The sequence below is a fragment of the Aspergillus alliaceus genome (genome assembly GCF_009176365.1).
Source record: "Aspergillus alliaceus strain CBS 536.65 unplaced genomic scaffold BDW43scaffold_31, whole genome shotgun sequence".
Taxonomy (NCBI): Eukaryota; Fungi; Ascomycota; class Eurotiomycetes; order Eurotiales; family Aspergillaceae; genus Aspergillus; species Aspergillus alliaceus.
The window spans coordinates 46,343-69,075 of NW_022474714.1; the positions used below are offsets into that span (position 1 = coordinate 46,343).

Consider the following 22,733-nt stretch of genomic DNA (forward strand, 5'->3'; position numbering starts at 1 on the left):
GTATATGATGGTTCGAAACATATCGGCGCAATAGTTAGCATTCTTTGCTTGCATTTTAGGCGATAAGTTCCTTTGCCGGGGTCGAACTTGTAGTTTCATGTGGACCTTGTGTGTACTAACTGTGCTTTGATGAGATAGATGTATATCTTAGATTTATGACATTTCTATTTCGTGTGAATGATTATTGATGGTTATGAACCGTGGGATCTGTTAAGGCTGTACTACTATGTAGATGGAATACTGTTTCAGATGAATCAAGCAGCATTAGCAGCTACCCCTATAGTACAAGCATATAACAGTGGAGCAAGAAGGTAAAATATGAACCGTAAAAAGAGCATACATTAGAAAACGTCGTGCCGATAAAGACTCATCTACTGGCAAACTGGCTATACAATTACAGGCTCCGATGGAATCAATGTCTTGAATAGAATAAGAGAAATGGAAACAGGGAGAAAAGAAGACGTAAGGAAACCGCTCACATGGACCCATTAAAGAGGAACTTCATTGAAGTCCCCTTCGCCTTCTTTCCCCTTGCCCTTCTTCCCCTCATTACTTGAAGACTCCTCTTTCGTTTCGTCGGCTTTCTCTGGTGTACTTTCTTCCTTCTTTTCCTCATAGTCGGCCTTATCCTCCGCCTTCTCCGACGAGCCAGCTGTCTCCACAACATCAGCCTCCCCATTCTTCTCGGCATGACCGTTTGGAGCCACAGGGGTCGCCTCCTTGGACTCCACAGCCTCATCCTCATCCTTAGGAGGGGGAGGAGGAGGAGGCTGTTCATCACCAGACTCGGACTCCGTATCCTCAGCCCTCGGTTGACCGCTCATACCAGCCCCAGGGAAAGGAGTAATCGGAGGTTCACCAACCGACTCCTGCCTCTCTCTTTCGCGCGTAGGCTGAGGCTGTAAGCTAAGCCTAGATTGCGACTGGATATGGTTCTGAGTATTGGCAGTCATAGTAGACATAGTACGCTGGTGCTGGGAGGAGGCATGAATAGGGCCGAGCTGCCTGGCCTTGGGATCGGCATTTAGATAGTACCCACGAACGCTGACGATAGTACCCTCAGCCTCACAAGCATCGACCCACTCCGGCACGACGACTGGAATATTCATCTCAACAGCCTTCTCCCACAGCGGGCCCCGCCCCTCCGTGCAGACAAAGTGTGTCGTGTCGATGCGGACCGTATCGATCAGCTTACCCCCAATGCGATCCAGCGCAGCACCCAAGGCCTCCTTCTGCTGCGGCGGGAGCACGCCCGCGGTAACCGTGATACCGGAGAGATCGGTCATCTTGTGTGTGCGACACGTCAGCTTTTCCGACTGGTATGTGCCGGCGGTTGTGCGCAAAACCAGGTGGAAGGTGTACTCGGTGTGGATGGCCAGGCCGCTGATCTTGGTGCTGCGTGTCTCAAGGGGTCGCGGTATTGAGCCCGCCTTGGAGCCATTGCGGTAGAGGGAGAGGGATTTCAGGGATGCCGTGGCGAGGTCGATCGGGTCCCATTCTAGCACCAGGGAGGTTTGGGTTGCGTTGCGGAGGCGCAGGATCGGTGGGGAGGGAGTCTTGACGCCGTATGTATTCAGGATACTTTTTTGGAGAGATTGGAATCCGGCAGCGCTGGCTTCTTCCGCGGAGTGGTTGCGCGCTACTGTGATGTCGACGATGCTGCCGGATGTGATGTTGTTGGGGAGGAGGACGGAGGGAAACTCAATCTGAAGTTGTAGTGTTAGTATTTGCAAAATGGGTGAGATTTAGAGGAGCCGCGAATCTAGTGGCATCATTCCATGCTCGAACGGATGAGTTAGGAGTAGGGAGGCCTCTGGGAAGGGATGAAACAGTCGCATACGTCAATTGCAGCGAGAGGGGACGACGTACCAGTCGGTTGTCCTGTGTCAACAGGACGGCGACTCCAGCATCTACCTTGCCTACTGTCAAGGAGACCAGCATTTTGGAGGATAAAGAAGGAAAAAATAAACAGTTAGAGATGACGCATAAGAGAAATGGTAATGGGTGACAGTGAAAGAGAGTGTGGATTGATATCTTGTTGAAGGTACGTGCTACTACTGTTGTTGTCTCCAGGCCCCGAGAAGATCGGCAACTTAGCGAACATGCCAAGGAGGCAGTGCCGCGCGTTATATCTCTCCTGGTGAATGTCCTCCACTATTCTTGTCTATTCAATATCGGCTTGATATCCGGAAACTCTACATGCCTTGACAGAAGACAGGTTCGCACTAATGATACATCTGAAACCATTGTTGTCGTTAATGCGCTTTGGAAATGCGGAGATGATACAGCCAAGCATCCCATACCAAAAACATCGCACGACCACGATGCCCTGAATATATATACATCATCATTAGATTAATTACTAGTAATAGATCTGGTGTTTTCATTTTGACACCTCGGCGGCCTGGTCTTGTGGCGATTTCGCCCGATTGCCTTCATTGATGTTTTGTATGAAGGAGTCTACAAGAGTGTTCATTTCTGCTTGTAGAGTAGGATAATCTTCATGGACACACCGTGGGCGGATAAAGATATCGACTGATCCTACCAAATTGTCATTTTCTCCTTTTGATATCCCAGCGCTTTCATCGATGTTCGGCCCTCTCCTTCGGCCCTCAGCATCAAAGCCACGCTCTTTCAGCGCGCAGCGAAACGCGAGTCGGACTCTCCGTGCACACCACGACCGAATCACTCGCTTATGTTGTGTTAAATGTTGTGTAGATACCTTCCACCATAATGTATTCCGATCACGGTTGTCGTATAAGTGTTTGATTTTGAAACGGATGGGATTGATCGGAGATGCTAGGTACCGGAGAGCAACAGGAGATATGATATGTTTCGGTAAATACCGCAGAGTAAGAGTATTTGTCGAGTTGAGGAACTTCATGTCTAATGTGACACTGTAGTAAAACGCCTCGCTCTTGCGGCGAGGTGGAACGGGAACCTAAGGCACTGATGCTAAACGGTGTCACTGTAAAGCGTTGCATTCATTGTTCGCTTCGAAGACACTAGCCCATTTAGCAGTGGTAGGAAGCAATGCGCAGATCCTTCGCCCCGGAAATTTTCAAAGAAATAAAAGGTCAAAGAAAGATTCTTTCTTCGTGAGAGAAACATCCAATTCCACCCAAATCGGATGATTTCCATTTCTTTTTCTGCCGAAAGAAATATCCGAGGCGGTGAGAAAAATCGAGTACTATTGGTTGACCCCTGTGGCGCGCCTTAGGCAGACACTCAGGCCGCCACGCCACCAGCAGTCCCCCCACCGATTATATATTCAGAAAAGCGTCGAAATTACTTCCCGCCTACTCGACACTCCCCCACTTTCACTACCCTTGGTCCTTTTGGGACATATACCATTTCTCCTTCTTCCATATCAGACCTTCTGATATTGCATCGAGTGGAAAGTTATCGCGGTTAGCGAATTTCCGTCATGCCCAAGAATAAGGGAAAGGTAAGATTGAGATTCTTTTGAAACAAATCGCCCCCCGCTTTTGTTAGACTTTTCAGTGCCTCCCTTGTGGGCGCCAGTATGGCACCATACCACCTTTTGGATCACCAACCCCCTTAATTGGGAGGTGATATCTAGGCACACAAGTTACTGGAGACTCTTCGAATCGTTTTAAAGCAGGGGCAACTATACAGAGCATAGGTTAACAGTACTTGTATAGGGCGGTAAAAACCGTCGTCGTGGAAAGAACGAGAACGACAACGAGAAGCGTGAACTAGTGTTCAAAGAGGAAGGCCAGGAGTATGCCCAGGTCGTGAAGATGCTTGGTAACGGCCGTCTCGAGGCTCTGTGTTTCGACGGTGAGAAGCGTCTGGCGCACATCCGTGGCAAGCTCAGGAAGAAGGTCTGGATTAACCAGGGCGACATCATCCTTCTCTCGCTGCGTGATTACCAGGACGAGAAGGGCGACGTGATCATGAAGTACACCGCCGATGAGGCCAGAAGTCTCAAGGCCTACGGTGAGCTGCCCGAACACGCCAAGATCAACGAGACCGATACCTACGGCCACGAAGGCTTCGAGGACAACGTCGAGTTCGACGAGGACCGCGAGAGCGAAGACGAGAAGGAGATCGATGTCGACGAGCTCTAAAATCCTTCATCCCTTTGGATTCAACCCTGCAAGAGCCACTGGGGGTTCTTTTCGCCAGCCCCTCCTTTCTCTTTCATTTCTCAATGCCAAGCTATTTCCTTTCCGGGAAACCCGAGAGGCGTCCTTCCGTGAAGGATATTTCTTGCGTCAGGCAAGAGCTTGACGGTTGGTTCTTATCATTAGGCCATCTGTTTTCCGGGAGGGAATTGAGGAAGGCCTGGGACTGTTGCCTTCCCGCTTCGCTTGGGGACTTACTGCCACCCCAGTGCTCCTTCCAAAAGTCAGGGTATGAATCATGGGTAGGGAACTCTAGGGGTTCTGCATGATAGCTTCGATGGGCTCTTCGGTCCAAAGATCATGTTTATCGTGAGGGGCAACCTCGGGTTTCCGCAGAGAATTGGTTGCGACGCATATGAAGAGACCGACTGTACACAGCGCGTTTCGTGTTGGCAATTCTTTTGTCTGTTCCCTCTTGCTATTTGGTTCCTTTTTTTCAAAACTTGGATGATAGATTCATGACAAGGTTACGATAATACAAAAAAGTCTGAACGTACACCGGCTATATGTAAGCTCTTCGTATATACATTCCATCCGTAGTCCCTACAGTTGGACTCCGCAAGGCAGTAGACAGTAGATGCAAGTTAGCTTTCATCAAAGACGCTTTTCCGAAAGAAATTGACAATCTTCCGCGCGGCTTCTGTCCCTACGAGAGGACCTAGTTGCTCAACATCCATATTTGCAATCTCCGAAAGATTGCCCGTTTCAAGAATAAGTCGTTCAAGCACATTCGGTGTAACCCCCGGCACGGCTCTGAGCATATCCTGGGGCAGAAGATTAAAGGTACGGTGCTCTATGCCAGCTGCAGCCATGATATCACCGGAGTCAGCAATATCCATATCTAAACCGATCTGCACTGCTCGTATAGGGTCTGGCTCTTGGTTATTCTTCTTGAGTTCCGCGAAAATTTCCGCGGTCTGATAAGGAGATGATGACCAGATGACCTTCAAACGAGGAAATGCGAGCGTAAGCAGAACGAGGAGGTGCTGGGCGGACTTTGGGCTAGATGGGTTGACGAGTGAACTGCTGGCAGACAAGGTCGTGGTCGCAGTTCCGGAAGAAGAGAATCCATAATCAGTTAAGAAGGTTGTTCCTGGAGTTGTTGCGGACGCGAATGCATCAAAAGTAAACGACTTGTTTTGGTCGAATTCAATCAGGAGGAGAGGGTTTTTGTAATGCTGGAGCATCGTCTCTGCTTGGTTGTAGAGACGACCGTTTCTGAGGGAAGAGATCAAGTCACGAACTGACTTACGCTCAACGCAAATGTCCGGTGTAAGGATGTAATCGCCCACTGTTAGCTGACACGGGACAATGATCATATTATTACCGTGCAGTAGTGACGGGAGTGCGCTTCTGAACTCTCGTACATCCACCACGACTCGAGGAGGCGACGCAGTTGCAGCTAGCCGACCACCTCCAGCAATACGTGTGTTAACTGTGCGAAGGAATTGTTCTTGTGGATCTTCGAGACTCTTGTCGTGTGTGATAGTAATGGCCATGTTCTGTGTGTATCGTGTTAGAAGATGAATTCGTAGAAATGCTTGCAAAGAGTCAACTTACGCCCTTCTCTTTGATGAGTTTTGTGAATGAGTCTTTCTCGCGTCGGACTGCGCTAAGGTAGCGCTGTTCTTCGACGGATCCTCCGTAGTACATGAAGTACACTCGTACGTTCCGTCCAACGTGAGAACTGCGGTAGACCTCGACCCTCCGGATGAACGCTGGATCAGGCTCATACATGATGATGTACCGCGGCCGCACTTCTTCTAAGATATGTTCGTCCAAGTCACCATCATATGGATGTATTACAACCAGATCATCCATATCGCACAACTCAAAGAAACCATCCATATCCTCCAAATTGTCAATTATGATTTCCTCTTTTTGGATCTCCTCAATTTCTGTAGGTTGAATTTCTTCCAGCAAGTTCGAGACTTGGCCGGGTAGTTCAACATCTGTCTGGACACTACTATTTGGTACGCGGCCAGAGGCGGATGTCACTGCACCCCCACCACGAACCCGGCGCCGCTTGTTTAGAGGAGCTCGTCCTTGTTGGGCGGATGGTCCTGGTGAGTCTTGTTGTTTCCCAGCCTGTTGCTCGTCAGGTGTTGGCTTCGACGATAGATTTTTCGTCACATTGGACAGAGACGTTTTCCAGCTGAGGTAGGCCCGCAGCCTTCTGCGCATCATGATATCTGCAGAGCCCTTCTTAGTACTATTGGCAATATCTTTGTCTTCCTCGCTCTCGCCATCTATATTAGCATGCATTGTCCCCAGGTACTCTCGAAGCTGTCGGCAAGTTTTTTGGTCCGTGCACATGATCAATACAGTACTGTTCGATTCATCCACGTTGACTGGGTTGAGATATGCGTCATTTTCTATCTCTTCGAGTACTTCTGCCAGAACTTCCCACTTAGGTTGTTCCTCCAAGACAGGTTGAAGGGTAGTAGGGAATGCGTTCAATGAGGCGCAGGCCACGTCGTTGCTTATCTTCCCTTGATACGCTCTAGATTTTGCTGTTTGAAATAGAACGTGAGCTGCATCGAGGAACAGCCATGGTGAATAGTTATGCCTCGTCGAGCCGGGCGGAGGAGAGTGTGCAGTTACGATTGTATCCAGATATTTCACGAAGGACACAGCATCGTACGTCAATAAAGCACTGATACCAGTTTAGAGGCTAGCGATGAGCGAGGGTTTGTCTACCGAACTCACTGAAGGATTGCCCTGAGATCGCTCAGGTCGCTAACAATCTGCCTAGTCCTGAAAGTCACCCGATGCCATATAGGGTCCAGTTGTCGTCTGATCATTATGTCAAAGCTCCTATGCAGGGCACTGTCCAAGGTCCAGTCTGCCATGTCGAGGCCTGTATTTGCTTTCTTCAACTCTCCGATGCATATTTCCACACATTCAAGGACGGCATTCTGCATTTCACGCATCTTGTCGCTCATCGGAACCTCCAGCTCAATGACCTCAGCCTTTCTGTGGCCTTCAAGGGACTCGGCAACGGTGACATGAAATCGGGGCCATAATGAGGCTTTGCGAAGGAAAAGGTTGCGCATGGAATTGGCCAAGGGTGCGAACCCCGTTGTGAAAGGCTCAGGAGAGTCTGAGAATGCCTTCAGAAAACCAGTCTTGTTGATCTGTCTAAATATTCGAATGATGAAGGCTTCGGTCGAGGTTGCCAAAATCCTGAAATGTTAATTAGTAAATATCCGGTGTAAGGTTCAAGGCAGAGTTCTTTACTTGTCGGCATGAAGCACAACCATCCCCGTAATCTTCTCGGGATCAAGGAGCTCTGGTAAATATATGTTAGTAGGCTCCCACCACATAGCAAGCAGACCTATCTACATACTTGACAGTAGATCCACAACCAGTATCCTGGATGTCACACTCAGAATACCGCCTTGGGCATAGATCTTCTCTCTCATGGAAACCGTGGCTCTCTCAGTGTTGATCACCTTAAGACCCCTAGCCAAAGGGGTTTTGCTAATGGCGTAGTGCTCCGCCAGTGCTGTATGAGCAATTAGCGTCGGATTGCTTTACTCGAGGTGTTATGTCATGCCTTCCCCAATCCATTCGTTCTCTCGATCATCGGCACCTACTACAAGCACTAGGTTGTTCCCTGCAGCATCATAGAAATGTAAAAGGTTAGTCACTAAGCGCAAGAGCCCAAGGCCCCGGGCAAGGACGACCAATTCATCCTCGGAACGCAGTTCGGTGAAGATGTCCTGCTGATATTGCTGGAGTTGATGTTGTCAGACATACCGAGGGGACTTCCAGTGGATATATGCAATAATTCAAAACACTTACCAAAGGCAAGGACAGCTTCACCGGGACATTTGTACGTTCCGGCGGCATGAGGAGCCTCTTAACGCGACAAAGACATGACCAATTGTCGCGAAATGGGAAGGAAAGTGAGCACGCGGTCACGTGCCTATGATGTAATTCTGCGTCTTGTCGGGTCAAGGAAAATCATGAAATATAATCTGAATACATTGGCTAAATAGTAGTGCGGATTTCAAGTCAAAAGAATAGGGTGGCTCATTCTACGCATGAAAATCATATGAAAAACTGAGCCAATGGTGGATTATACATGGAATTGCTACATGGGAAAGCATATATGGAGTACAAAGAAGACCAATCTTTCCGCTGTCTTTACCCCATATGAAACTGCTACCTTACTAAATTCTCATCAAGGTAGTCAGTCTATCGAATGTAACTGTCTTATTTATTCAGCTCTTTTTTGCGTGCTTCAATCTCCTCCCTGGAAGCTTTGGGTGGCATATCTACAGAAGTCAGTTAAATGACATATTTGATACACGATCTACAAACCACCACTACTTACTGTCCGGGATCTGTGGCCCTTTCGACAGAAAATCCTGAGCAGTGGCCTTTTGTTGTTCATTCTGGTTGGAGCTATTGCCCGTTGGGGGGATGTTTGTAGTGTCAGAAGGTATGACTGGCATGTTCGGTGGAGTATATATGATTCAATGGATCTCCTTTTTAATAAGATTAATAAGACTGAGGGTATTAGTACTGGTGAGTGAAGATGTTATATGGGATGTTCTCTAGTGAAGTATGTACATGTCGGGGTTGGTTGTTTATATACTGAAAGCAAACGGGGGATGACGTCGATTGGAAATCAAGCCACCTGACAATTGACTTAATTCAACTTACACAAACCAACATTAATCTGCTCTTTTCGGTAGATATAAGTTGAAGCCACAGTAATAAGTGGAAAGATATCATAAGTATTAACCATAAACAATTGATTCGCGATAGATGAGTATATTAGTCTACCTTCTTTTCTTGGTACAGTACTCTACTAGACAAAACACCTTGTATAAATGGGCAAAAAAGCCAAGTCCCAATTCGAAAAAAGAGAGCCAAATAAAATAAAACTGAAATAAAAACATCTGTACCTTGTGTGTTTACACTTAAATAATGCCTTACATTCCCTCCTAGTTCCCCACTCGGGCCTTAAGTGGGACTGGAAATGGAGTTAGTGGTCCTCCTAACCAGAGACTTAGCGGTACTACTGGTGTGCCTCTCTCTTGTCTCTCCCTCTTTCTGCTACTTGACCTCTTCTCTTGACACACACCCACCCCCTCAAGGCTGATATCTCCAACAAGCAACAATTCAACCCTTCGTAAGCATACCCACTGCTCGTTCACGGCTCCAATATTTCTCCTTAGTTCACTTTCAGCCAATCTTCTAACCCTCGATCGAACGCCCGGGAGAAGTTGCCCCTCCCGCGAGTCTTGTCTCTTGGCCGCATCAGCGATTACCCGTGCCTGGAAGTCAAGTGCACATTTACCCTTCTGCCTGGAGCGACTTCACCGACTCCTGCAATGTGTCATAGAGAAGTTCCTTAAGAAACATCAACGGCGCTTCATATCCTCTAATCCGTTCCCGGTCTTCCTGAACTAGCTCCCCGCGGTCCGTCATGCCATCCATCCTCAGTGACGCCGACAAAGAAACCGTCAAGAGGACTGTCCCCAAACCTGCGAATAAGATCCACGCTGTAGCTGTCGCACGACTATATGTCGCTTATCCAGATCGTCAAAAATGGACATTCACAGGTCTCCAGGGTGCTGTCGTCCTGGCCAATGATTTAGTCGGGCGGACCTTTTGGTTGAAGCTGGTGGATGTATCGGTGCGTGACTGTCTATAGAGTATATGATAGATATATTGCTAACTGTTCCGTTCGTTCCGATTCACAGCCCGCTGGAAGAGGTGTTATCTGGGATCAGGAAATCTACGACAATTTCCCCTACAACCAAGACCGAACGTTCTTTCACACTTTTGAGTTGGAAGAATGTGCGGCTGGTCTATCCTTTGCTGATGAGAAGGAAGCTAAAACGTTCATCAAGAAAATACAAGAGCGGGAGAAAAATGCGAGCAAAGAAACCCGGCAGACACCTTTTGCATCCACGCGTGGCCAAGGCCCTGCTCCGATGACGAATGGCAAACATGGAGTCGGACGATCGATTTTCGGTAGCCTGCTAGGCCATCGGTCAACATCAGGGTCAAGTGCGCCTCCACCAGTCGCACCTGCAGAGCTTCCTGCTGCGCCTTCAATCCAAGTTGCTCCACCTCCACCAAGCAGTCCCCCGCGCAAACAGTTACCCTTCGATACTAGTGATCCTTCATGGAAAGGTCTTCTAGACGAACTCTTGCAGATGGGAATTACAGAAGATCAGATCGCGGATAATTCGGACTTTATCAAGGCATACATTGAGCAAAAACAAAGCAACGCTACCGATACTGCACCGTCTTCAGTTGAGGACAAAAGGGGCAAAGCTCCACCTCCCCCTCCTCCATCAGCGCCTCCTGCTCCTAAGCCGAGCACTATCAGCCCGCAACACACCGGTAACAGTACTGGTAGTGGTGGTCGACGAGGTGCTCCACCACCACCTCCGCCATCACGGAGGACTCGTCCTGAAGCAGAGGAAGATTCGCCTGCGCCCAATCGCGAGCCATCTCCTCCCAGAATGAGATTCCGAGCGCCGCCTCCAATTGCAGATGCTGGCAAATTTGCGCACAGTAATGGCCCTCCTCTTCCTGGTCGACAAAGAGCACTGTCAGGCGCGAACTCCGGGCCTCCTCCCCCGCCACGGCCTCCGAAGACCCCTATGGATGACAGCCAGCCTCGGTTTGGGGTGCCTCCGCCTTTCCAAGGGGAGCGAAAGGTGTCCGCTCCTCCAGCACCACCCAGCCGTAGTCCCGCACCTCCAGGGCCACCACCACGACCACCTCCCCGCACGTCAAGCCCTGCATTGCCGCCGCAGCTTCCTCCCAAGGTTCCGCATACGTCGGCCTCGATACCTCCTCCCCCGCCCCCGAGAAGTCCAGCGAGCCAACCCCCTCCACCACCTGTGCCAGCTGCTTCACGGCCTACACCTCCTCCGCCTGCGTCTAATGCTATGCCCCCTCCCCCACCGCCGCCTTCGTCAAGCGTTCCTCCACCTCCGCCGCCACCACCACCACCACCACCACCACACCCATCACCAAGCCCAAGCCCTTCTGCTCCCCCTCCCCCTCCCTCCTCGAGCGGACCCCCACCACCGCCACCACCACCTCCATCAAGCAGAGGTCCTTCGGCTCCTCCTCCGCCACCACCACCGCCTTCTTCCAGTATCCCTCCTCCGCCCCCTCCTTCAAGCAGAGGGCCCCCGGCCCCTCCTCCTCCGCCCCCAGCAGCCGGAAGTGGAGCACTGCCTCCACCGCCTCCACCGCCAGGAGCCGGTGCTCCCCCTCCACCTCCCCCTCCAGGCGGAGCAGCTCCACCTTTGCCTACACCTGCTGGTGGAAGGGACGACCTTTTGGCTGCTATTAGGGCATCCGGAGGCAAAGGAGGTGCAGGCTTGCGGAAGGTCAAAGATAGCGAGAAGAAGGATCGTAGCGAGGCGGCGGTCCCTGGGTCCGCTAATGAGTCATCCACGGCTTCAGCGGGTGGCGGAGCCGCCCAAGGCGGTATGGCAGGCGCTCTTCAGGCCGCTCTTGATAAGAGAAAGCAGAAAGTTAGCGGTAGCGGTAAGTTGGCTGTTTCCTGCCGATTGATCGATAGCGCATACTAATCCACCTCACAGATGACGAAAAGGATGATGACGACGATTGGTAAATTAGGAGTCTACTTCTCATTCTTGCTTCAAGTGTTGCTGTGGGTTAGACCGGTCTAGTTTCGTTTGATACCTACATATTGTAGCGTTGTTCGTCTTTCGATATCCAGCATTGTTCTTCGGCTCAGCAGGTATCGGTTGGATTGATTTCCCGTCAAGGTTCCTCCAGGTAGCAAAAGCTAAAATCTACAAACTAGACTGGGATTTGAAAGAAGCCGCTGTAGAGAGGTAGAAGTAGACGAAATGGTTTGTTGGGGTTGAAGATTTATATAGTTACGGAACATCATTGACCCGAAATGGTCCGCGCGGCACAAGTCAGTGCGGGAAAAAAGGAAGGCCAAACAGTGTTGCGGATTGAACAAGAAGGAGAACGAGACAGCAGTTCTTCTTGATGGTGGCTTGTTCATTCAGGCAAGTCCGAAATGCTATCTCCGCAACCCTTGAAACCAGCAGTCCCCTCAGCGTCGCTTCTCTGTTACCTACGCTCCCAGTCTGAGAATACCCATTTCTTCACATCAGCATGCGGAACCGCTCGAAAGCCCCAAGCTCATAACCAGCCGTCCCGTATGATTTGCCTGAGAAATTCATCTACGTGGACACGTACTACTCCGCTACGATGTCGCGCCACGGTGGATACAAGCATCCTTCCAGCATCCACCCTTTCTAGAGGCCGTGGTTCGCCGCGATGCCGAGCTTCGCCGACTCCATCTACGACCCCAGTCGTCTTGTTTTCGCGGGCTTCGCATACAAAGAGCCGCCCATTACTACGAAGGCTATTTGAATTGAGGCGCAACAGGGCGGCTGCGGATGCTAAACTCAACCGCACTGGCGAACCTACATTAGTCGATGAAGGAACGGAGGGCCTGAATTTCGGACGTGGGTTAGCGGCAAAGGCTTCAAACGAGTTGCGTCTGCGGTGCACTGAGTTTGATAACAACGGTAATGTTACGCTTGTCAATGGAGAGTTTAGGAAGAGTGAGCTCATTGCAAAGGTCGGTACCGTCTTATGGTTGGTGCAATACTACTTGAAATAACGTGAGAGCTAAATGGACTTAAAGTACGGCCTTCTTCCTCGAGACCTTCGCAAGATTGACTCTTCGACTTTGCCTCACATCCTTGTCCGGCCGAGCGCTATCCTCATCAACCTCCTACATCTTCGCGTGCTGATAAAAGCTGATCGGGTTTTGGTTTTTGATGCCTACGGATCAACCGATTCATATATGCAGTCGCTGTTCGTATATGATCTTGAGGGAAAGCTGCGCCAGAAACAAACCCAGGGTGCCGGAGCTCTGCCTTATGAATTCCGCGCTCTCGAAGCTGTCCTGATTAGTGTCACGGCTGGTCTTGAGGAAGAATTCAATGGGGTCAGGGAGCCCGTGGTGCGAGTTCTTCGAGCTCTAGAAGAGGATATCGATCGGGATAAGCTCAGGCATCTGCTCATCTACTCCAAGAGACTGGGTACTTTTGAGCAGAAAGCTCGGCTAGTGCGGGATGCAATTGACGATTTGTTGGAAGCTGATGATGACCTGGCCGCGATGTACTTGACCGAGCGTGCGGACGGTGTTCAAAGACAGGAACACGACCATCAAGAAGTTGAGATGCTTCTGGAGTCGTACCACAAAGTATGCGATGAAATTGTTCAGTCCGGCGGCAACTTGGTGACCGGCATCCGCAATACGGAAGAAGTGTAAGTGATCTTCTTTCTTATATATATGTCTACTTTCACGCAGCCTTGCTAATTTTCGTTTAGGGTGAAAGCCATCCTTGATGCCAATCGGAACTCGCTCATGCTCCTTGATCTCAAATTCAGTATTGGCACGCTTGGTCTTGCAACGGGAACCCTTTTCTCTGCTCTGTATGGTATGAATCTTAAAAACTTCATTGAAGAATCCGACTTGGGATTCGGAGCGGTCTCCGTGACATGTTTCGCCATCACCGCAGTTGTTTGCGTATATGGGCTAGCGAAACTGCGCAAGCTCCAGCGCGTTCGAATGTGGGGCGAAGCTGGCGCAGGTGGTACACCGATGGTTCCACTTCCCACTCGGCATGGCGCACTTACGGGACACCGATCAAATTGGCGAGCGGACTCGATTGAGCCAGTCTGGGGCAGCCTTCCAGGTGAAGGTCGTGCTGAGAGGATCAGGCGTCTCAAAGATGGTGCCGCGGCTGTTGCTGCCAAGTCTGGCGCCACTGAGCCTACAGCACAGAGAGCAGCAACCTTGAAGAACGCGGCAATCTCGCAGCCAAAGCAGGCCGATGACTGCGCAGCATAGCAGGGCTCTGCATAAAACAAGGCTACCTATACTGGGCATCAGTACTTCCCTGCTAGGTCCTTCTACAGTTCACAGGCCTGTCTCCGCTCTTGTCGGCTACGACCACTTTGTACTGGTAATTTGCTATGACCTTCTATTACTGACGTTTCTATCGCATGGTTAGGTGTTGGGTGGTCTCCTTGCTTTTCGTTTGATATCACCTAGACACGCCCTGTTCAAGGGTATAATGGTTAGTGTCTAGAGTCTCTCTTCTCATACTGATAGACAGGCTTCAGAGTTGTCGGCAATTCTTGGAGCAAGGATTTTCTTAATGTATTCATAGACTTAGATCGCTAGGAAATGCTCGCCTCTGTGTACATATAACACCACTCAATATACAAATCCATACTTTTTCAACTCGATTGTTCTGTTTCTACATTCAGCTGTTAGACAAGGTCATCCAACTGGCACGGCAATATTACTCTTACTGTATTTCTGGTTATATACGGTCTTTCATAATACAGATGCTGATAAAATATATATAGATACGGAGGATGAAGATTATACTTACAAATATAATAGCGGATAAGATCTATATAGTTTTTTAGGGTATATCACTTAGATAGAGACAGTATGAGAGCTTAAGCTTATGTGAATCCGGAGAGCCTATAGCTACAGGAAGGTTTGATTTTTATATCAGAGATATATAACATCTATCCCAATCAGATACAGTTAGAACTTTCCAGAGCGATAGAATATGGTCTATTGTTCGCAGTATAATGGCAAGTATCGCTGTTAAAATATATAAAATTATATTAACAACAATCAGCATATAAAATAAGACATACAAACTTTCCAGTATTCAGAATTAATTCTCTAGGGCCGAGAATATGCAACTCAATCCAGCAAAATATTTATTATATGTAAGATATAAAAACATACAACAGCCGGGATTCGCTGGTGGTCACCCACCCAACTACTAACCGGCCGGCGTGTGGCTTAAGTACGGCTGAGCGGACGGGAAGCCCTGTTTTCCACACCCTATGGTCGTATGTGCCTACATTGTTTGACAGAATGGAATATATAGTGCAGAAAACTGTCTTTTACCAAGACAAATATTCTCTCTACTAAAAGATATTAATATATACTTTGCACCTTCTCTGTTGGCGCAAAATTAGTTTGCCTCGCACAATCTCATCGCGAAATTCTACACGTGATCAAGTGAACCGAATTCAATATCAATGATGATAGTATTACAATAATAGGAGCATAGTTAAGATACATCAGATATCAATATACAGCCAGGGAATAACCATGGCATAAGGAAAAGGGGTACTAGTTCTCTGGGGTCGTAAATATCTCTCGTCTCAAAACGGCAATTCAACTATCTTAGAAGCGCTCCAAACCAATTATAAACCCAACCTCTATCTTTCACCCAGCAAGAGCAATAAAGAGGGAGAATTCCGAAAACTCTAGGCTCCGACCAGCGAGCAACGAAAGAACTGCGAGCCATGATTCATCTATTTCTAACAACGACAAAATAAAAGAGAATAGTGTATAATCTACCTAAACTCGCCATAGACATCACATAATCACCTAGGAATTAGACAAATGTCCTCGCTGATTACCCGGCCCCTGTCCTTTATGGATGCCTTTAGCCCGCTCAATCCATATCCTAGCAGCGGCTTCCACGCCTCCATCGCGTAAGCACTCCCTCTGAACCGCCGCCATTGCTCTGTCGACAGCCGAATCAGCAACCGGGCCATCATTTCCATCGGAAACAGATTGCCATTGGCTCCGTAAGCGCCACTCCTTTGTTACTCGTTTCCGGCCGCCGAGGACACCCATGTTGCGGGTACTGGGGATACGAAGGAGCGTCTTTTCGACATCGTATCCGAGTTCCTCGGCGATACTGACTGTCTTCATAGTAAGAGACCCATACATGGACTTATAGAACCCAGCATCAGTCTGCGCCTCTTGTTTCGCCTTCCGGAGTGCCTTCAAGTCGCCCGTTGCCGGCTGATCAGCAACTCCATCCTCACGCTGAGACGCCTCATACCGAGAACCAGACTTCAGCCCCTTAGGTGGCGGATAACGCATCTTCGCGCCCGAAAGCGCATGCGAACAACAGGGTATAGCAATAAACGGCAAAGGCTCCCCCGGACAAGCAAGGGCAGCCATAAGCGGGGTCCAAACAGTCAACTCATCAGCATGATTCGAAATAACAAAAGTATGCCTATCAAACAAGCCCGAATGCGTCTCCACGCTTAGATCCGGCATCTCGGACTCTTTCATCACATCCGAGAAGGGCTTGGGAATATAGATTTCCTCCCTGAGCTGCGCCTGCACGAACTTGGGGAGAATCTTCCACGTTTTCCGCTGGCGGGCGTCGAAGCCCCAGCCCTTGTAGCCTTCCATGAGAAGCACGTAGACGAGCACGCCATTCCCGCATGCGACGTCCACGAAGCCGGGGAAGTTGGCGTCGTAGGATTCCGGGCCGTCGGCGTTGCGCTCTGAAGCGGGGACGGCACCGTACATGCTTCGCCAGAGCTCGATGAGGAAGGCCGTTATTGCTAGGTCCTCGAAGACGTGCTTGGATGGTTCGGTGCCTTCGGCCCAGTCCTCGCAGAGGCTGGAGGCGTATTTCAATTTGAGCCGCGAGTAGGTGTTTTGCACTAGGTGTTGGGGAATTATGTTGTCTTTGGTGGGGTTGTTATTGCCTCCTTCGGGGGATTCAGAGAGGCGGGTGTTGCGTGCGAGGCGGATCTGGGTGTTTAGAAGGGAGAGCAGGGTGCGTTCCAGGCGGGTGGGGATTGGTTCTTCTGGGTAGAGGAGGAAGTGGAGAGATAGGGTTCCTGAGCCTGTGGTAGGTTCTGGAGACTCTGTAGGCTCTGTAGGGTTGTCTGTGAAGTCGTAGAGGTAGGCCAGAGAGCGAAGCAGAGGGTGGTAGAAGGGGATATCCTCCTTCGACGCTACATGGGGCGTATAGACGGCTAAGAAGCGTCTCAACCGGAAGTCGTCACTTGCATCGGCTAGCTCTGCTTCATAAAAATGGCAGGTCTGCTCTAATGGCCGGTCTAGGTTCGGATTCCTGGGAATCAGCCGCCTCACCACCGTTCTGGTTAGGTTGAAACCGGTCACTTCTTTGGCAGCGATGGGTTCTACACTTTCTTCAGTGTCTGGGGTAGCTTCCACATTGTTGCTCCCCGTCTGCGCGAAGGACTGTTCTTTCTGCTGTGGCGTACTCAAGACGCCTTCGCTATCATAGAGGATATCTGCCCGGAACAGATGACTTGAGTTTATGTTGATGTTTCCCAGAAGAAAGACGGTTAGATCCTTCATAACCTCTGGTATGAACGGTAGGTCGTCTTCTATCAAGTCTCTGGATGTCACCCATTCTTCTGTGGGAGGATCACGAAGGATCGATGATGGCTCGAGCGTCTCTGATAGAGGTTTGCCAGAGAGCTTCGTCACGTCTCTGACGGTCTTATTTCTATTATTTTTCATTGTGTGCTCTTTCTGTAGTAAAACAGACAGGCTTTCTGCAGACTTGTAGGTGTTGATTTGTTGGTCTCTGCTGCATCTGCCACCTGCTCGAATGTAGCTCGGGTGAAAGTATATCCCAAGTGCAGTACATTATAGCCTTTTGCTTTCCGTATCGATTCTACGACAATATCTCTAATCGTTCTCAAGACATCATTGGCTGGAGGGGTCAGATTAGTCATTGGGATTGTGATGATGTAATCTGAGGATTCCGCGCTTTCTGGACAATTGATACTCACAATTGAGTACACAGGTCAGGTGCACCTTGGAAAAAGTCGGGCGCCCGCCCCACCGTTCTTGGCAGCTTCTAGGGTGCACCTGACTTTTTAAATACTATACGACATACCACGAAATTTCATTTCAACTTTCCCTTCTATTTTCCCAATGTCAAATAATCTATCCCACTTTGCAAACTGCTTTAGAAGTACTTGTTAACCAGTTGACAACTGCGTACATCAATAAATTATTATGGATTCAGAAGTATCTTTATATAATTTTGGTGACGAAGGCACATCTTCGGAGGTTGACTTTATTGGAGAGGTAAGAAATTAAATAAGTTCCAGATGCAAAAACAAACCCACTCCAAACATTATATCTTGAGTACATGGACGATCTGCCTGAATATCCTAGGACAGACCCAAATGGATATTCTTATATTGTTGCTGTTGATGGCCGATCACAAGAGGAGGCAGAAAATTTAGTTCAGGGTGTAAGTACTTTTTAGTGATTTATAACTACTTATTAATCAATTTATAGATCTAATATTCTCGGGCAAGTACTCGTGGAGTAAAAAAGAATATCAACTCAATATTTTTAAATTCCTCTGTAAAGAAATGGACATGGAAATGCTCTGGCGCTTTGATATGTGAATGTCTAAAGCCAAGTCTTCGTACTTTACATCATACTTTTTTAGATGAAGCAACATGGGCGGAAATACAGAATATTCGAAAGAATATTGATCTTGTTGAGAATGATATTCCAAAGCGAAATGCATATAGGTAAGTGCTTTCTAAATACTTATTAAATACTGACTAAGTACTTATAAAACAGTCTTTACCTTTCACAGAAAGCCTTCTTTCAGAAAGGACATGCTTGCCTTGAAACATTGCCTACCTGCTCACCCAGGTTCAAGCGTCATCTCTACCCTGTAAGCAGTTTATAAGTAGATTCTGAGTAGCTACTAATCAGATTAAAGGATGTGAATCGCGGTTATCACCCTTATATTGGATGCGTAAATGCTTCATCCAGCTTTCTATAGAAGCATTACTATTCCTCAGTTAAGGGACATACCTCTATTGATCTTGAGTTTCTGGAATATTATTCAATAAATCTATTGTACCGTCTCAAGAAGAATGTGGTGTCATTAAACCCTTAACAACACGGCGAAAGTATTGTGGTAAGTACTTTACAAACACTTATAAAGCAGTTAAAGAGTACTTATTTTTATAGAATTTTATCATCTCCAAGGACCTGGTAACCTGGAACATAAAAAGTGCAGTGTTATATTTACTGCACTAGTACCAATTAATATTCGAAGCTGTCCCTTTGTGGCTTTTTCATCTCATGGAATTCATCAACATCCACCTCCGCACAAGCCACCAGAGGTAATACTTAAAGGGATTGAAAAGATTATCAGACAGATGAGAAATCCCAGCCTGACATTAAGTATGTATACAAAGTGTTTTATAAGCAGTTTCCAATTACTGTATAACTAGTTATTAACTAATTATTAGCTCAATTCTTGCGGAGTCCAGAGCTTGAGACATTTTGCCGGCAATATAATACGTCAACACCTGCTGAAATTCATGTCTCATTTTCAAATACTGATCGTATCTCTGCAATTATTCAAAAACAGCGTCTTCTTTCTTATCCAGCTGGCCAAATTTAAATGAGGTGATATATTTATATAACACTGATCCATTTATAAAGGTAAGTTCTTTGCTAACTGCTTAATTACCATTTAATAACTTGTTATAGGATTATATCCAAGAGAAATATCATGACCCTGATGGCATCTTGATTCTATGTGCCTTTAAAGAACAGATTAAGCTTTTGACTACATTAACCTCTTTTGAAGTTGATATGTCCTATAAGCGAATTCGACAAAAGGGAATGAACGAGGTTGTATTTGCAACCTTTTTACCTGATCATGGAAAAAGTAAATACTTAATAATTGCTTGATAAGTACTTATTAACCAATTACTATAGTTATTACGCTCTTTCGGGTTTTCACTGATCAGGAAACAACAGAAGGCTATTATCTTTTATTTAAAAGAGTATTTACTCTTGTAAAAAAGATAACTGGCCAGCCTGTTGAATTTAATCAATATACTGGTATGTAATCAGTTATTGAGCACTTACAAACTACGTATTGACTACTCAGGTCTTGGTCAATATCTTCATGAAATTGACCCGTCTCACCGACCAATACTTTGGCACTTACAAAGAATTATTATATTTTGCCGAGTTCACTTTTTCCGCACAATTACTGAAACAGTTGGAAGCCATATAAAAGTTCAGGTGTATGGAGTCGAATGGCTGGCTTAATTGATTGCAAATCAGAAGATGATTATGACCAACTTTGTAATTTATTAATTGGTAAGTACTTTTGAACTGGTTAATAACTGGTTAATAACTATTTAGAACATGAAAATGAAAAGGTCCTGGTATGGGCAAAACATAAAAAGACTCCTGTTCTTAAAGCTGGGCTTAATAGAAATTGTTCCAACATCCCAGTTTTTATTTATGATTCTATTCGGAACCATACCAACTCAGCTGAGCAGTCACATCATAAGGCTAATGCAGCAGGAAGGCGATTAACACTAACAACAGCAATACAAAAGCAAGTACTTTCTAGGCATTTAACAATTGATTAAGGAATAGTCACTAGAACTATTTTCTTAGTTCTGCAAAGCTGGATAAACAAGATATCCTTCAATATATAAATCGCACTCACTTTAATATTCATCATTCATATCGAACATCAAACATGGAGACAAATTATGGAAGACACATGGCCGGTGACGGTAGAATATATGTATCACCTGTGTGTTTATTTTAGCCGCTTTTCAACTGCTTACAAACCACATCAAAACTACCTAGAATCACGGAAACGCCGTCGTTCATCAACATATTATTCGTCAAATTCTGAGCCTGAATTAATACAAAGGAGATCTCAGTCACAGCCTCGAGGTCGAGGCACTAGTCGGTAAGCGTATTTTAAACCACTTTATAAGCGGTTACTAAGTACCTGATTAGCAGTTCAATATCCTCCTCTCACAGCCTTCGTCGGGTTTCTTCACAAAATATATTAAATTTTGAGCAACAACGGCAGAGCTTAGAGCTTCGAGACCTTGAGCTTCAGTTAAAGGAAAAGGAAGAGCGGTTACGAGAGAAACAACTTCAAAATGAGGGAAAAGAGCTAGAGCTTATGGAAAGGCGAGCAAGGTTACAAAATCTTAATCATACAATGCTCTAAATATATAATAATTTAGTGGTTATCAATTGGTTTATAAGTACTTAAAGCCTTATGGAGCTAGGTGATACTAAGAGCGTCATGTATTAGGATATATATGTAACATTGATGTACTCCTACCTCTCTAATCTAAAATATTTGCGCAAAAAGCGCTTTAATGTTGACTTTGAGACGCCTTCGGCCTTCGATGAACCATTGAAAATATATAGCATTTAGCTATAGGACTGAGCTTTTCAAGCCTACGAGAGCGACCGCCTGATCCTGAAGCTTTGCGTTGTTGAAAGCGACCGCGTGTTCGGTAGACAGTGGAGCGCGCAATCTTGAATTTCTGAGGAAGTTTAGTGGCATTTTCCCCCGTCTCTAGGCTTTTAATAGTGCAGAACGTTGCTCAGTAGAAAGATCAGATCGAGGCCTCCTATTTCCACTAATTTCGGTTCCAAAAGACCTCATTTGGTTGAGTGGCGAGCTTTTGAAATTGTTGATGTTTTTGACGCGGTACTCGTCGCGGGTCGGTGGTTGCAATACTTTTGACCCACTATTGTATGTTGGAAGACGGAGCTTATTTTCGAGTGGATGTGTGTTAAATCATAAGTCTCTGAACTACCCGGTACATAGATACTGACTATTGGCGGATGACAAGAAAGAATTAGCAATTGAAATTGAAAGGTACACGATGCAGATTTCTCCTGTACCGAATGACTATCTGGATGATCGCGTCCACTTATGGCGAGCTTTGTGCTTTGCATGCTCAAGCAAGGTTTTCCTGCGGCTGATGTATCGGACATTCCCACCCCGTAACAAAGGTCCACATTGGTGCATATTTGATGATGCTCTTACCTAATGGTTACTCCTTGTGCATACGTATGTTTGCTTCTTCTCAGCTCCCACCTTGATGTTTGTCGAACTGAGGACCTTTGGTGTTTACCTTCCCATCGCTCATGCCTACTGATAATTCTTAGCTAAATCGCCGGGGACACTTATACCTTAGCTTTTGGGCCAAAAAAGCTGGGAATGGCCTTGGAAATAGGACACGCCTCCTAGACCGTCTATTTCATCTGCATGGGCATTTATGCCAATCATTTATCGCCCCACATGTTTCCACAAATCACGAAAATCCCGTAGAGACAAGCTGAACATAAAGCCTGATCTGGAGTCTAGCGAGCATTGGTGAAGGATCTATTGCTTCGTGCAGATTCTAGGTTCTTGGCACCCCCAGGACTCCAATTATTGGCTGGTTCTGGAACGTAAAAGATGCACTGTCTTACCGCCATGTTTACAATGTGCAGAATGCTGGAACTTGTTCAAAGTTTACGAAGCTGCCTCTGCTGATCGGATCTTTCTTCATTGGCTGCCCCTTGCGAATTCTCATTGACACAGTGACAGGGATGCAGTATGTGATGTGGAGCATTGGGGTTGGCGGTAAAGTGGAGTGTGTATATAGAGAGGTCAACCCCAGATTCCCCCTCGTTCGGATGGTTTTTGCTTGCTAGAATTGACTTGCTACTTTCTACCTTTGCTTTGTGAAAAGAAATTGATCTTGTTTAATTTTGTCATGGGAGATAATGGTACGATCCTCGAACCTTGGATGCCTCCCAGGGCACCTCGAGCACTGCCTCCTGGGAAAGGTAATATTTATCCCTTGGGAGAGTCACACGTACGTCGCACTCTTTTTTCCTTTTTTTTTTTTTTTTTT

The 22,733-nt window shown here is 47.1% G+C and overlaps 9 protein-coding genes across 9 annotated transcripts in view; 4 read left to right on the forward strand and 5 right to left on the reverse strand.

The window, feature by feature from the left end:
* Positions 1-248: 248 nt before the first annotated feature.
* BDW43DRAFT_280921 (putative chitin biosynthesis protein (Chs5)) lies at positions 249-2,044 on the reverse strand. Its single transcript, XM_032042448.1, has 2 exons — positions 1,870-2,044; positions 249-1,706 (listed from the first exon to the last, which is right to left on the reverse strand). Exons 1-2 carry the CDS (start codon positions 1,939-1,941, stop codon positions 489-491), a joined length of 1,290 nt encoding a protein of 429 aa, XP_031898724.1. The 5' UTR covers positions 1,942-2,044; the 3' UTR covers positions 249-488.
* On the reverse strand, positions 2,040-3,087 carry BDW43DRAFT_280922 (uncharacterized protein). Its single transcript, XM_032042449.1, has one exon. It carries the CDS (start codon positions 2,882-2,884, stop codon positions 2,384-2,386), a length of 501 nt encoding a protein of 166 aa, XP_031898725.1. The 5' UTR covers positions 2,885-3,087; the 3' UTR covers positions 2,040-2,383.
* Positions 3,088-3,120: 33 nt separating this feature from the next.
* BDW43DRAFT_128940 (translation initiation complex factor eIF1A) lies at positions 3,121-4,273 on the forward strand. Its single transcript, XM_032038158.1, has 2 exons — positions 3,121-3,448; positions 3,666-4,273. Exons 1-2 carry the CDS (start codon positions 3,428-3,430, stop codon positions 4,092-4,094), a joined length of 450 nt encoding a protein of 149 aa, XP_031898726.1. The 5' UTR covers positions 3,121-3,427; the 3' UTR covers positions 4,095-4,273.
* A 401-nt stretch (positions 4,274-4,674) lies between these two features.
* Positions 4,675-8,017, reverse strand: BDW43DRAFT_128987 (ssDNA endodeoxyribonuclease RAD1). The gene is made up of 6 exons (XM_032038159.1): positions 7,959-8,017; positions 7,501-7,888; positions 7,392-7,443; positions 6,861-7,337; positions 5,712-6,807; positions 4,675-5,653 (listed from the first exon to the last, which is right to left on the reverse strand). The coding sequence occupies exons 2-6, from the start codon at positions 7,574-7,576 to the stop codon at positions 4,736-4,738; spliced, it is 2,619 nt and encodes an 872-aa protein (XP_031898727.1). The 5' UTR covers positions 7,577-7,888; positions 7,959-8,017; the 3' UTR covers positions 4,675-4,735.
* A 355-nt stretch (positions 8,018-8,372) lies between these two features.
* BDW43DRAFT_312518 (uncharacterized protein) lies at positions 8,373-8,614 on the reverse strand (the record flags this gene model as incomplete). Its single annotated transcript, XM_032047381.1, has 2 exons — positions 8,373-8,434; positions 8,494-8,614. 2 exons carry the CDS (start codon positions 8,612-8,614, stop codon positions 8,373-8,375), a joined length of 183 nt encoding a protein of 60 aa, XP_031898728.1.
* A 760-nt stretch (positions 8,615-9,374) lies between these two features.
* Positions 9,375-11,960, forward strand: BDW43DRAFT_129018 (uncharacterized protein). Its single transcript, XM_032038160.1, has 2 exons — positions 9,375-9,804; positions 9,872-11,960. The coding sequence occupies exons 1-2, from the start codon at positions 9,595-9,597 to the stop codon at positions 11,726-11,728; spliced, it is 2,067 nt and encodes a 688-aa protein (XP_031898729.1). The 5' UTR covers positions 9,375-9,594; the 3' UTR covers positions 11,729-11,960.
* BDW43DRAFT_129019 (CorA family magnesium transporter) lies at positions 11,961-14,431 on the forward strand. The gene is made up of 3 exons (XM_032038161.1): positions 11,961-12,762; positions 12,829-13,457; positions 13,521-14,431. Exons 1-3 carry the CDS (start codon positions 12,193-12,195, stop codon positions 14,041-14,043), a joined length of 1,722 nt encoding a protein of 573 aa, XP_031898730.1. The 5' UTR covers positions 11,961-12,192; the 3' UTR covers positions 14,044-14,431.
* Positions 14,432-15,396: 965 nt separating this feature from the next.
* Positions 15,397-17,637, reverse strand: trm44 (tRNA (uracil) methyltransferase). Its single transcript, XM_032042450.1, has one exon. It carries the CDS (start codon positions 17,527-17,529, stop codon positions 15,619-15,621), a length of 1,911 nt encoding a protein of 636 aa, XP_031898731.1. The 5' UTR covers positions 17,530-17,637; the 3' UTR covers positions 15,397-15,618.
* A 4,716-nt stretch (positions 17,638-22,353) lies between these two features.
* The window catches only part of BDW43DRAFT_280947 (pyridoxal phosphate-dependent transferase), a 2,271-nt gene continuing 1,891 nt past the window's right edge, over positions 22,354-22,733 (forward strand). Inside the window, exon 1 of the mRNA XM_032042451.1 lies at positions 22,354-22,694. The gene's annotated coding sequence lies outside the window, so the exon portion shown is untranslated. The remainder of the gene's footprint in view (positions 22,695-22,733) is intronic.

Coding starts and splice junctions, on each gene's coding strand:
- BDW43DRAFT_128987 (XM_032038159.1), bottom strand. CDS start 7,576: ATGAGAGAGAAGATCTATGCCCAAGGCGGTATTCTGAGTGTGACATCC. Junction 6,808..6,860: donor GATCTCAGGGCAATCCTTCA/GTGAGTTCGGTA, acceptor AACTGGTATCAG/TGCTTTATTGACGTACGATG. Junction 5,654..5,711: donor AACTCATCAAAGAGAAGGGC/GTAAGTTGACTC, acceptor CGATACACACAG/AACATGGCCATTACTATCAC.
- BDW43DRAFT_129018 (XM_032038160.1), top strand. CDS start 9,595: ATGCCATCCATCCTCAGTGACGCCGACAAAGAAACCGTCAAGAGGACT. Junction 9,805..9,871: donor TGAAGCTGGTGGATGTATCG/GTGCGTGACTGT, acceptor TCCGATTCACAG/CCCGCTGGAAGAGGTGTTAT.
- BDW43DRAFT_280921 (XM_032042448.1), bottom strand. CDS start 1,941: ATGCTGGTCTCCTTGACAGTAGGCAAGGTAGATGCTGGAGTCGCCGTC. Junction 1,707..1,869: donor TGACACAGGACAACCGACTG/GTACGTCGTCCC, acceptor CTACAACTTCAG/ATTGAGTTTCCCTCCGTCCT.
- BDW43DRAFT_280922 (XM_032042449.1), bottom strand. CDS start 2,884: ATGAAGTTCCTCAACTCGACAAATACTCTTACTCTGCGGTATTTACCG.
- BDW43DRAFT_128940 (XM_032038158.1), top strand. CDS start 3,428: ATGCCCAAGAATAAGGGAAAG. Junction 3,449..3,665: donor TGCCCAAGAATAAGGGAAAG/GTAAGATTGAGA, acceptor GTACTTGTATAG/GGCGGTAAAAACCGTCGTCG.
- trm44 (XM_032042450.1), bottom strand. CDS start 17,529: ATGAAAAATAATAGAAATAAGACCGTCAGAGACGTGACGAAGCTCTCT.
- BDW43DRAFT_129019 (XM_032038161.1), top strand. CDS start 12,193: ATGCTATCTCCGCAACCCTTGAAACCAGCAGTCCCCTCAGCGTCGCTT. Junction 12,763..12,828: donor AGAGTGAGCTCATTGCAAAG/GTCGGTACCGTC, acceptor ATGGACTTAAAG/TACGGCCTTCTTCCTCGAGA. Junction 13,458..13,520: donor ATCCGCAATACGGAAGAAGT/GTAAGTGATCTT, acceptor ATTTTCGTTTAG/GGTGAAAGCCATCCTTGATG.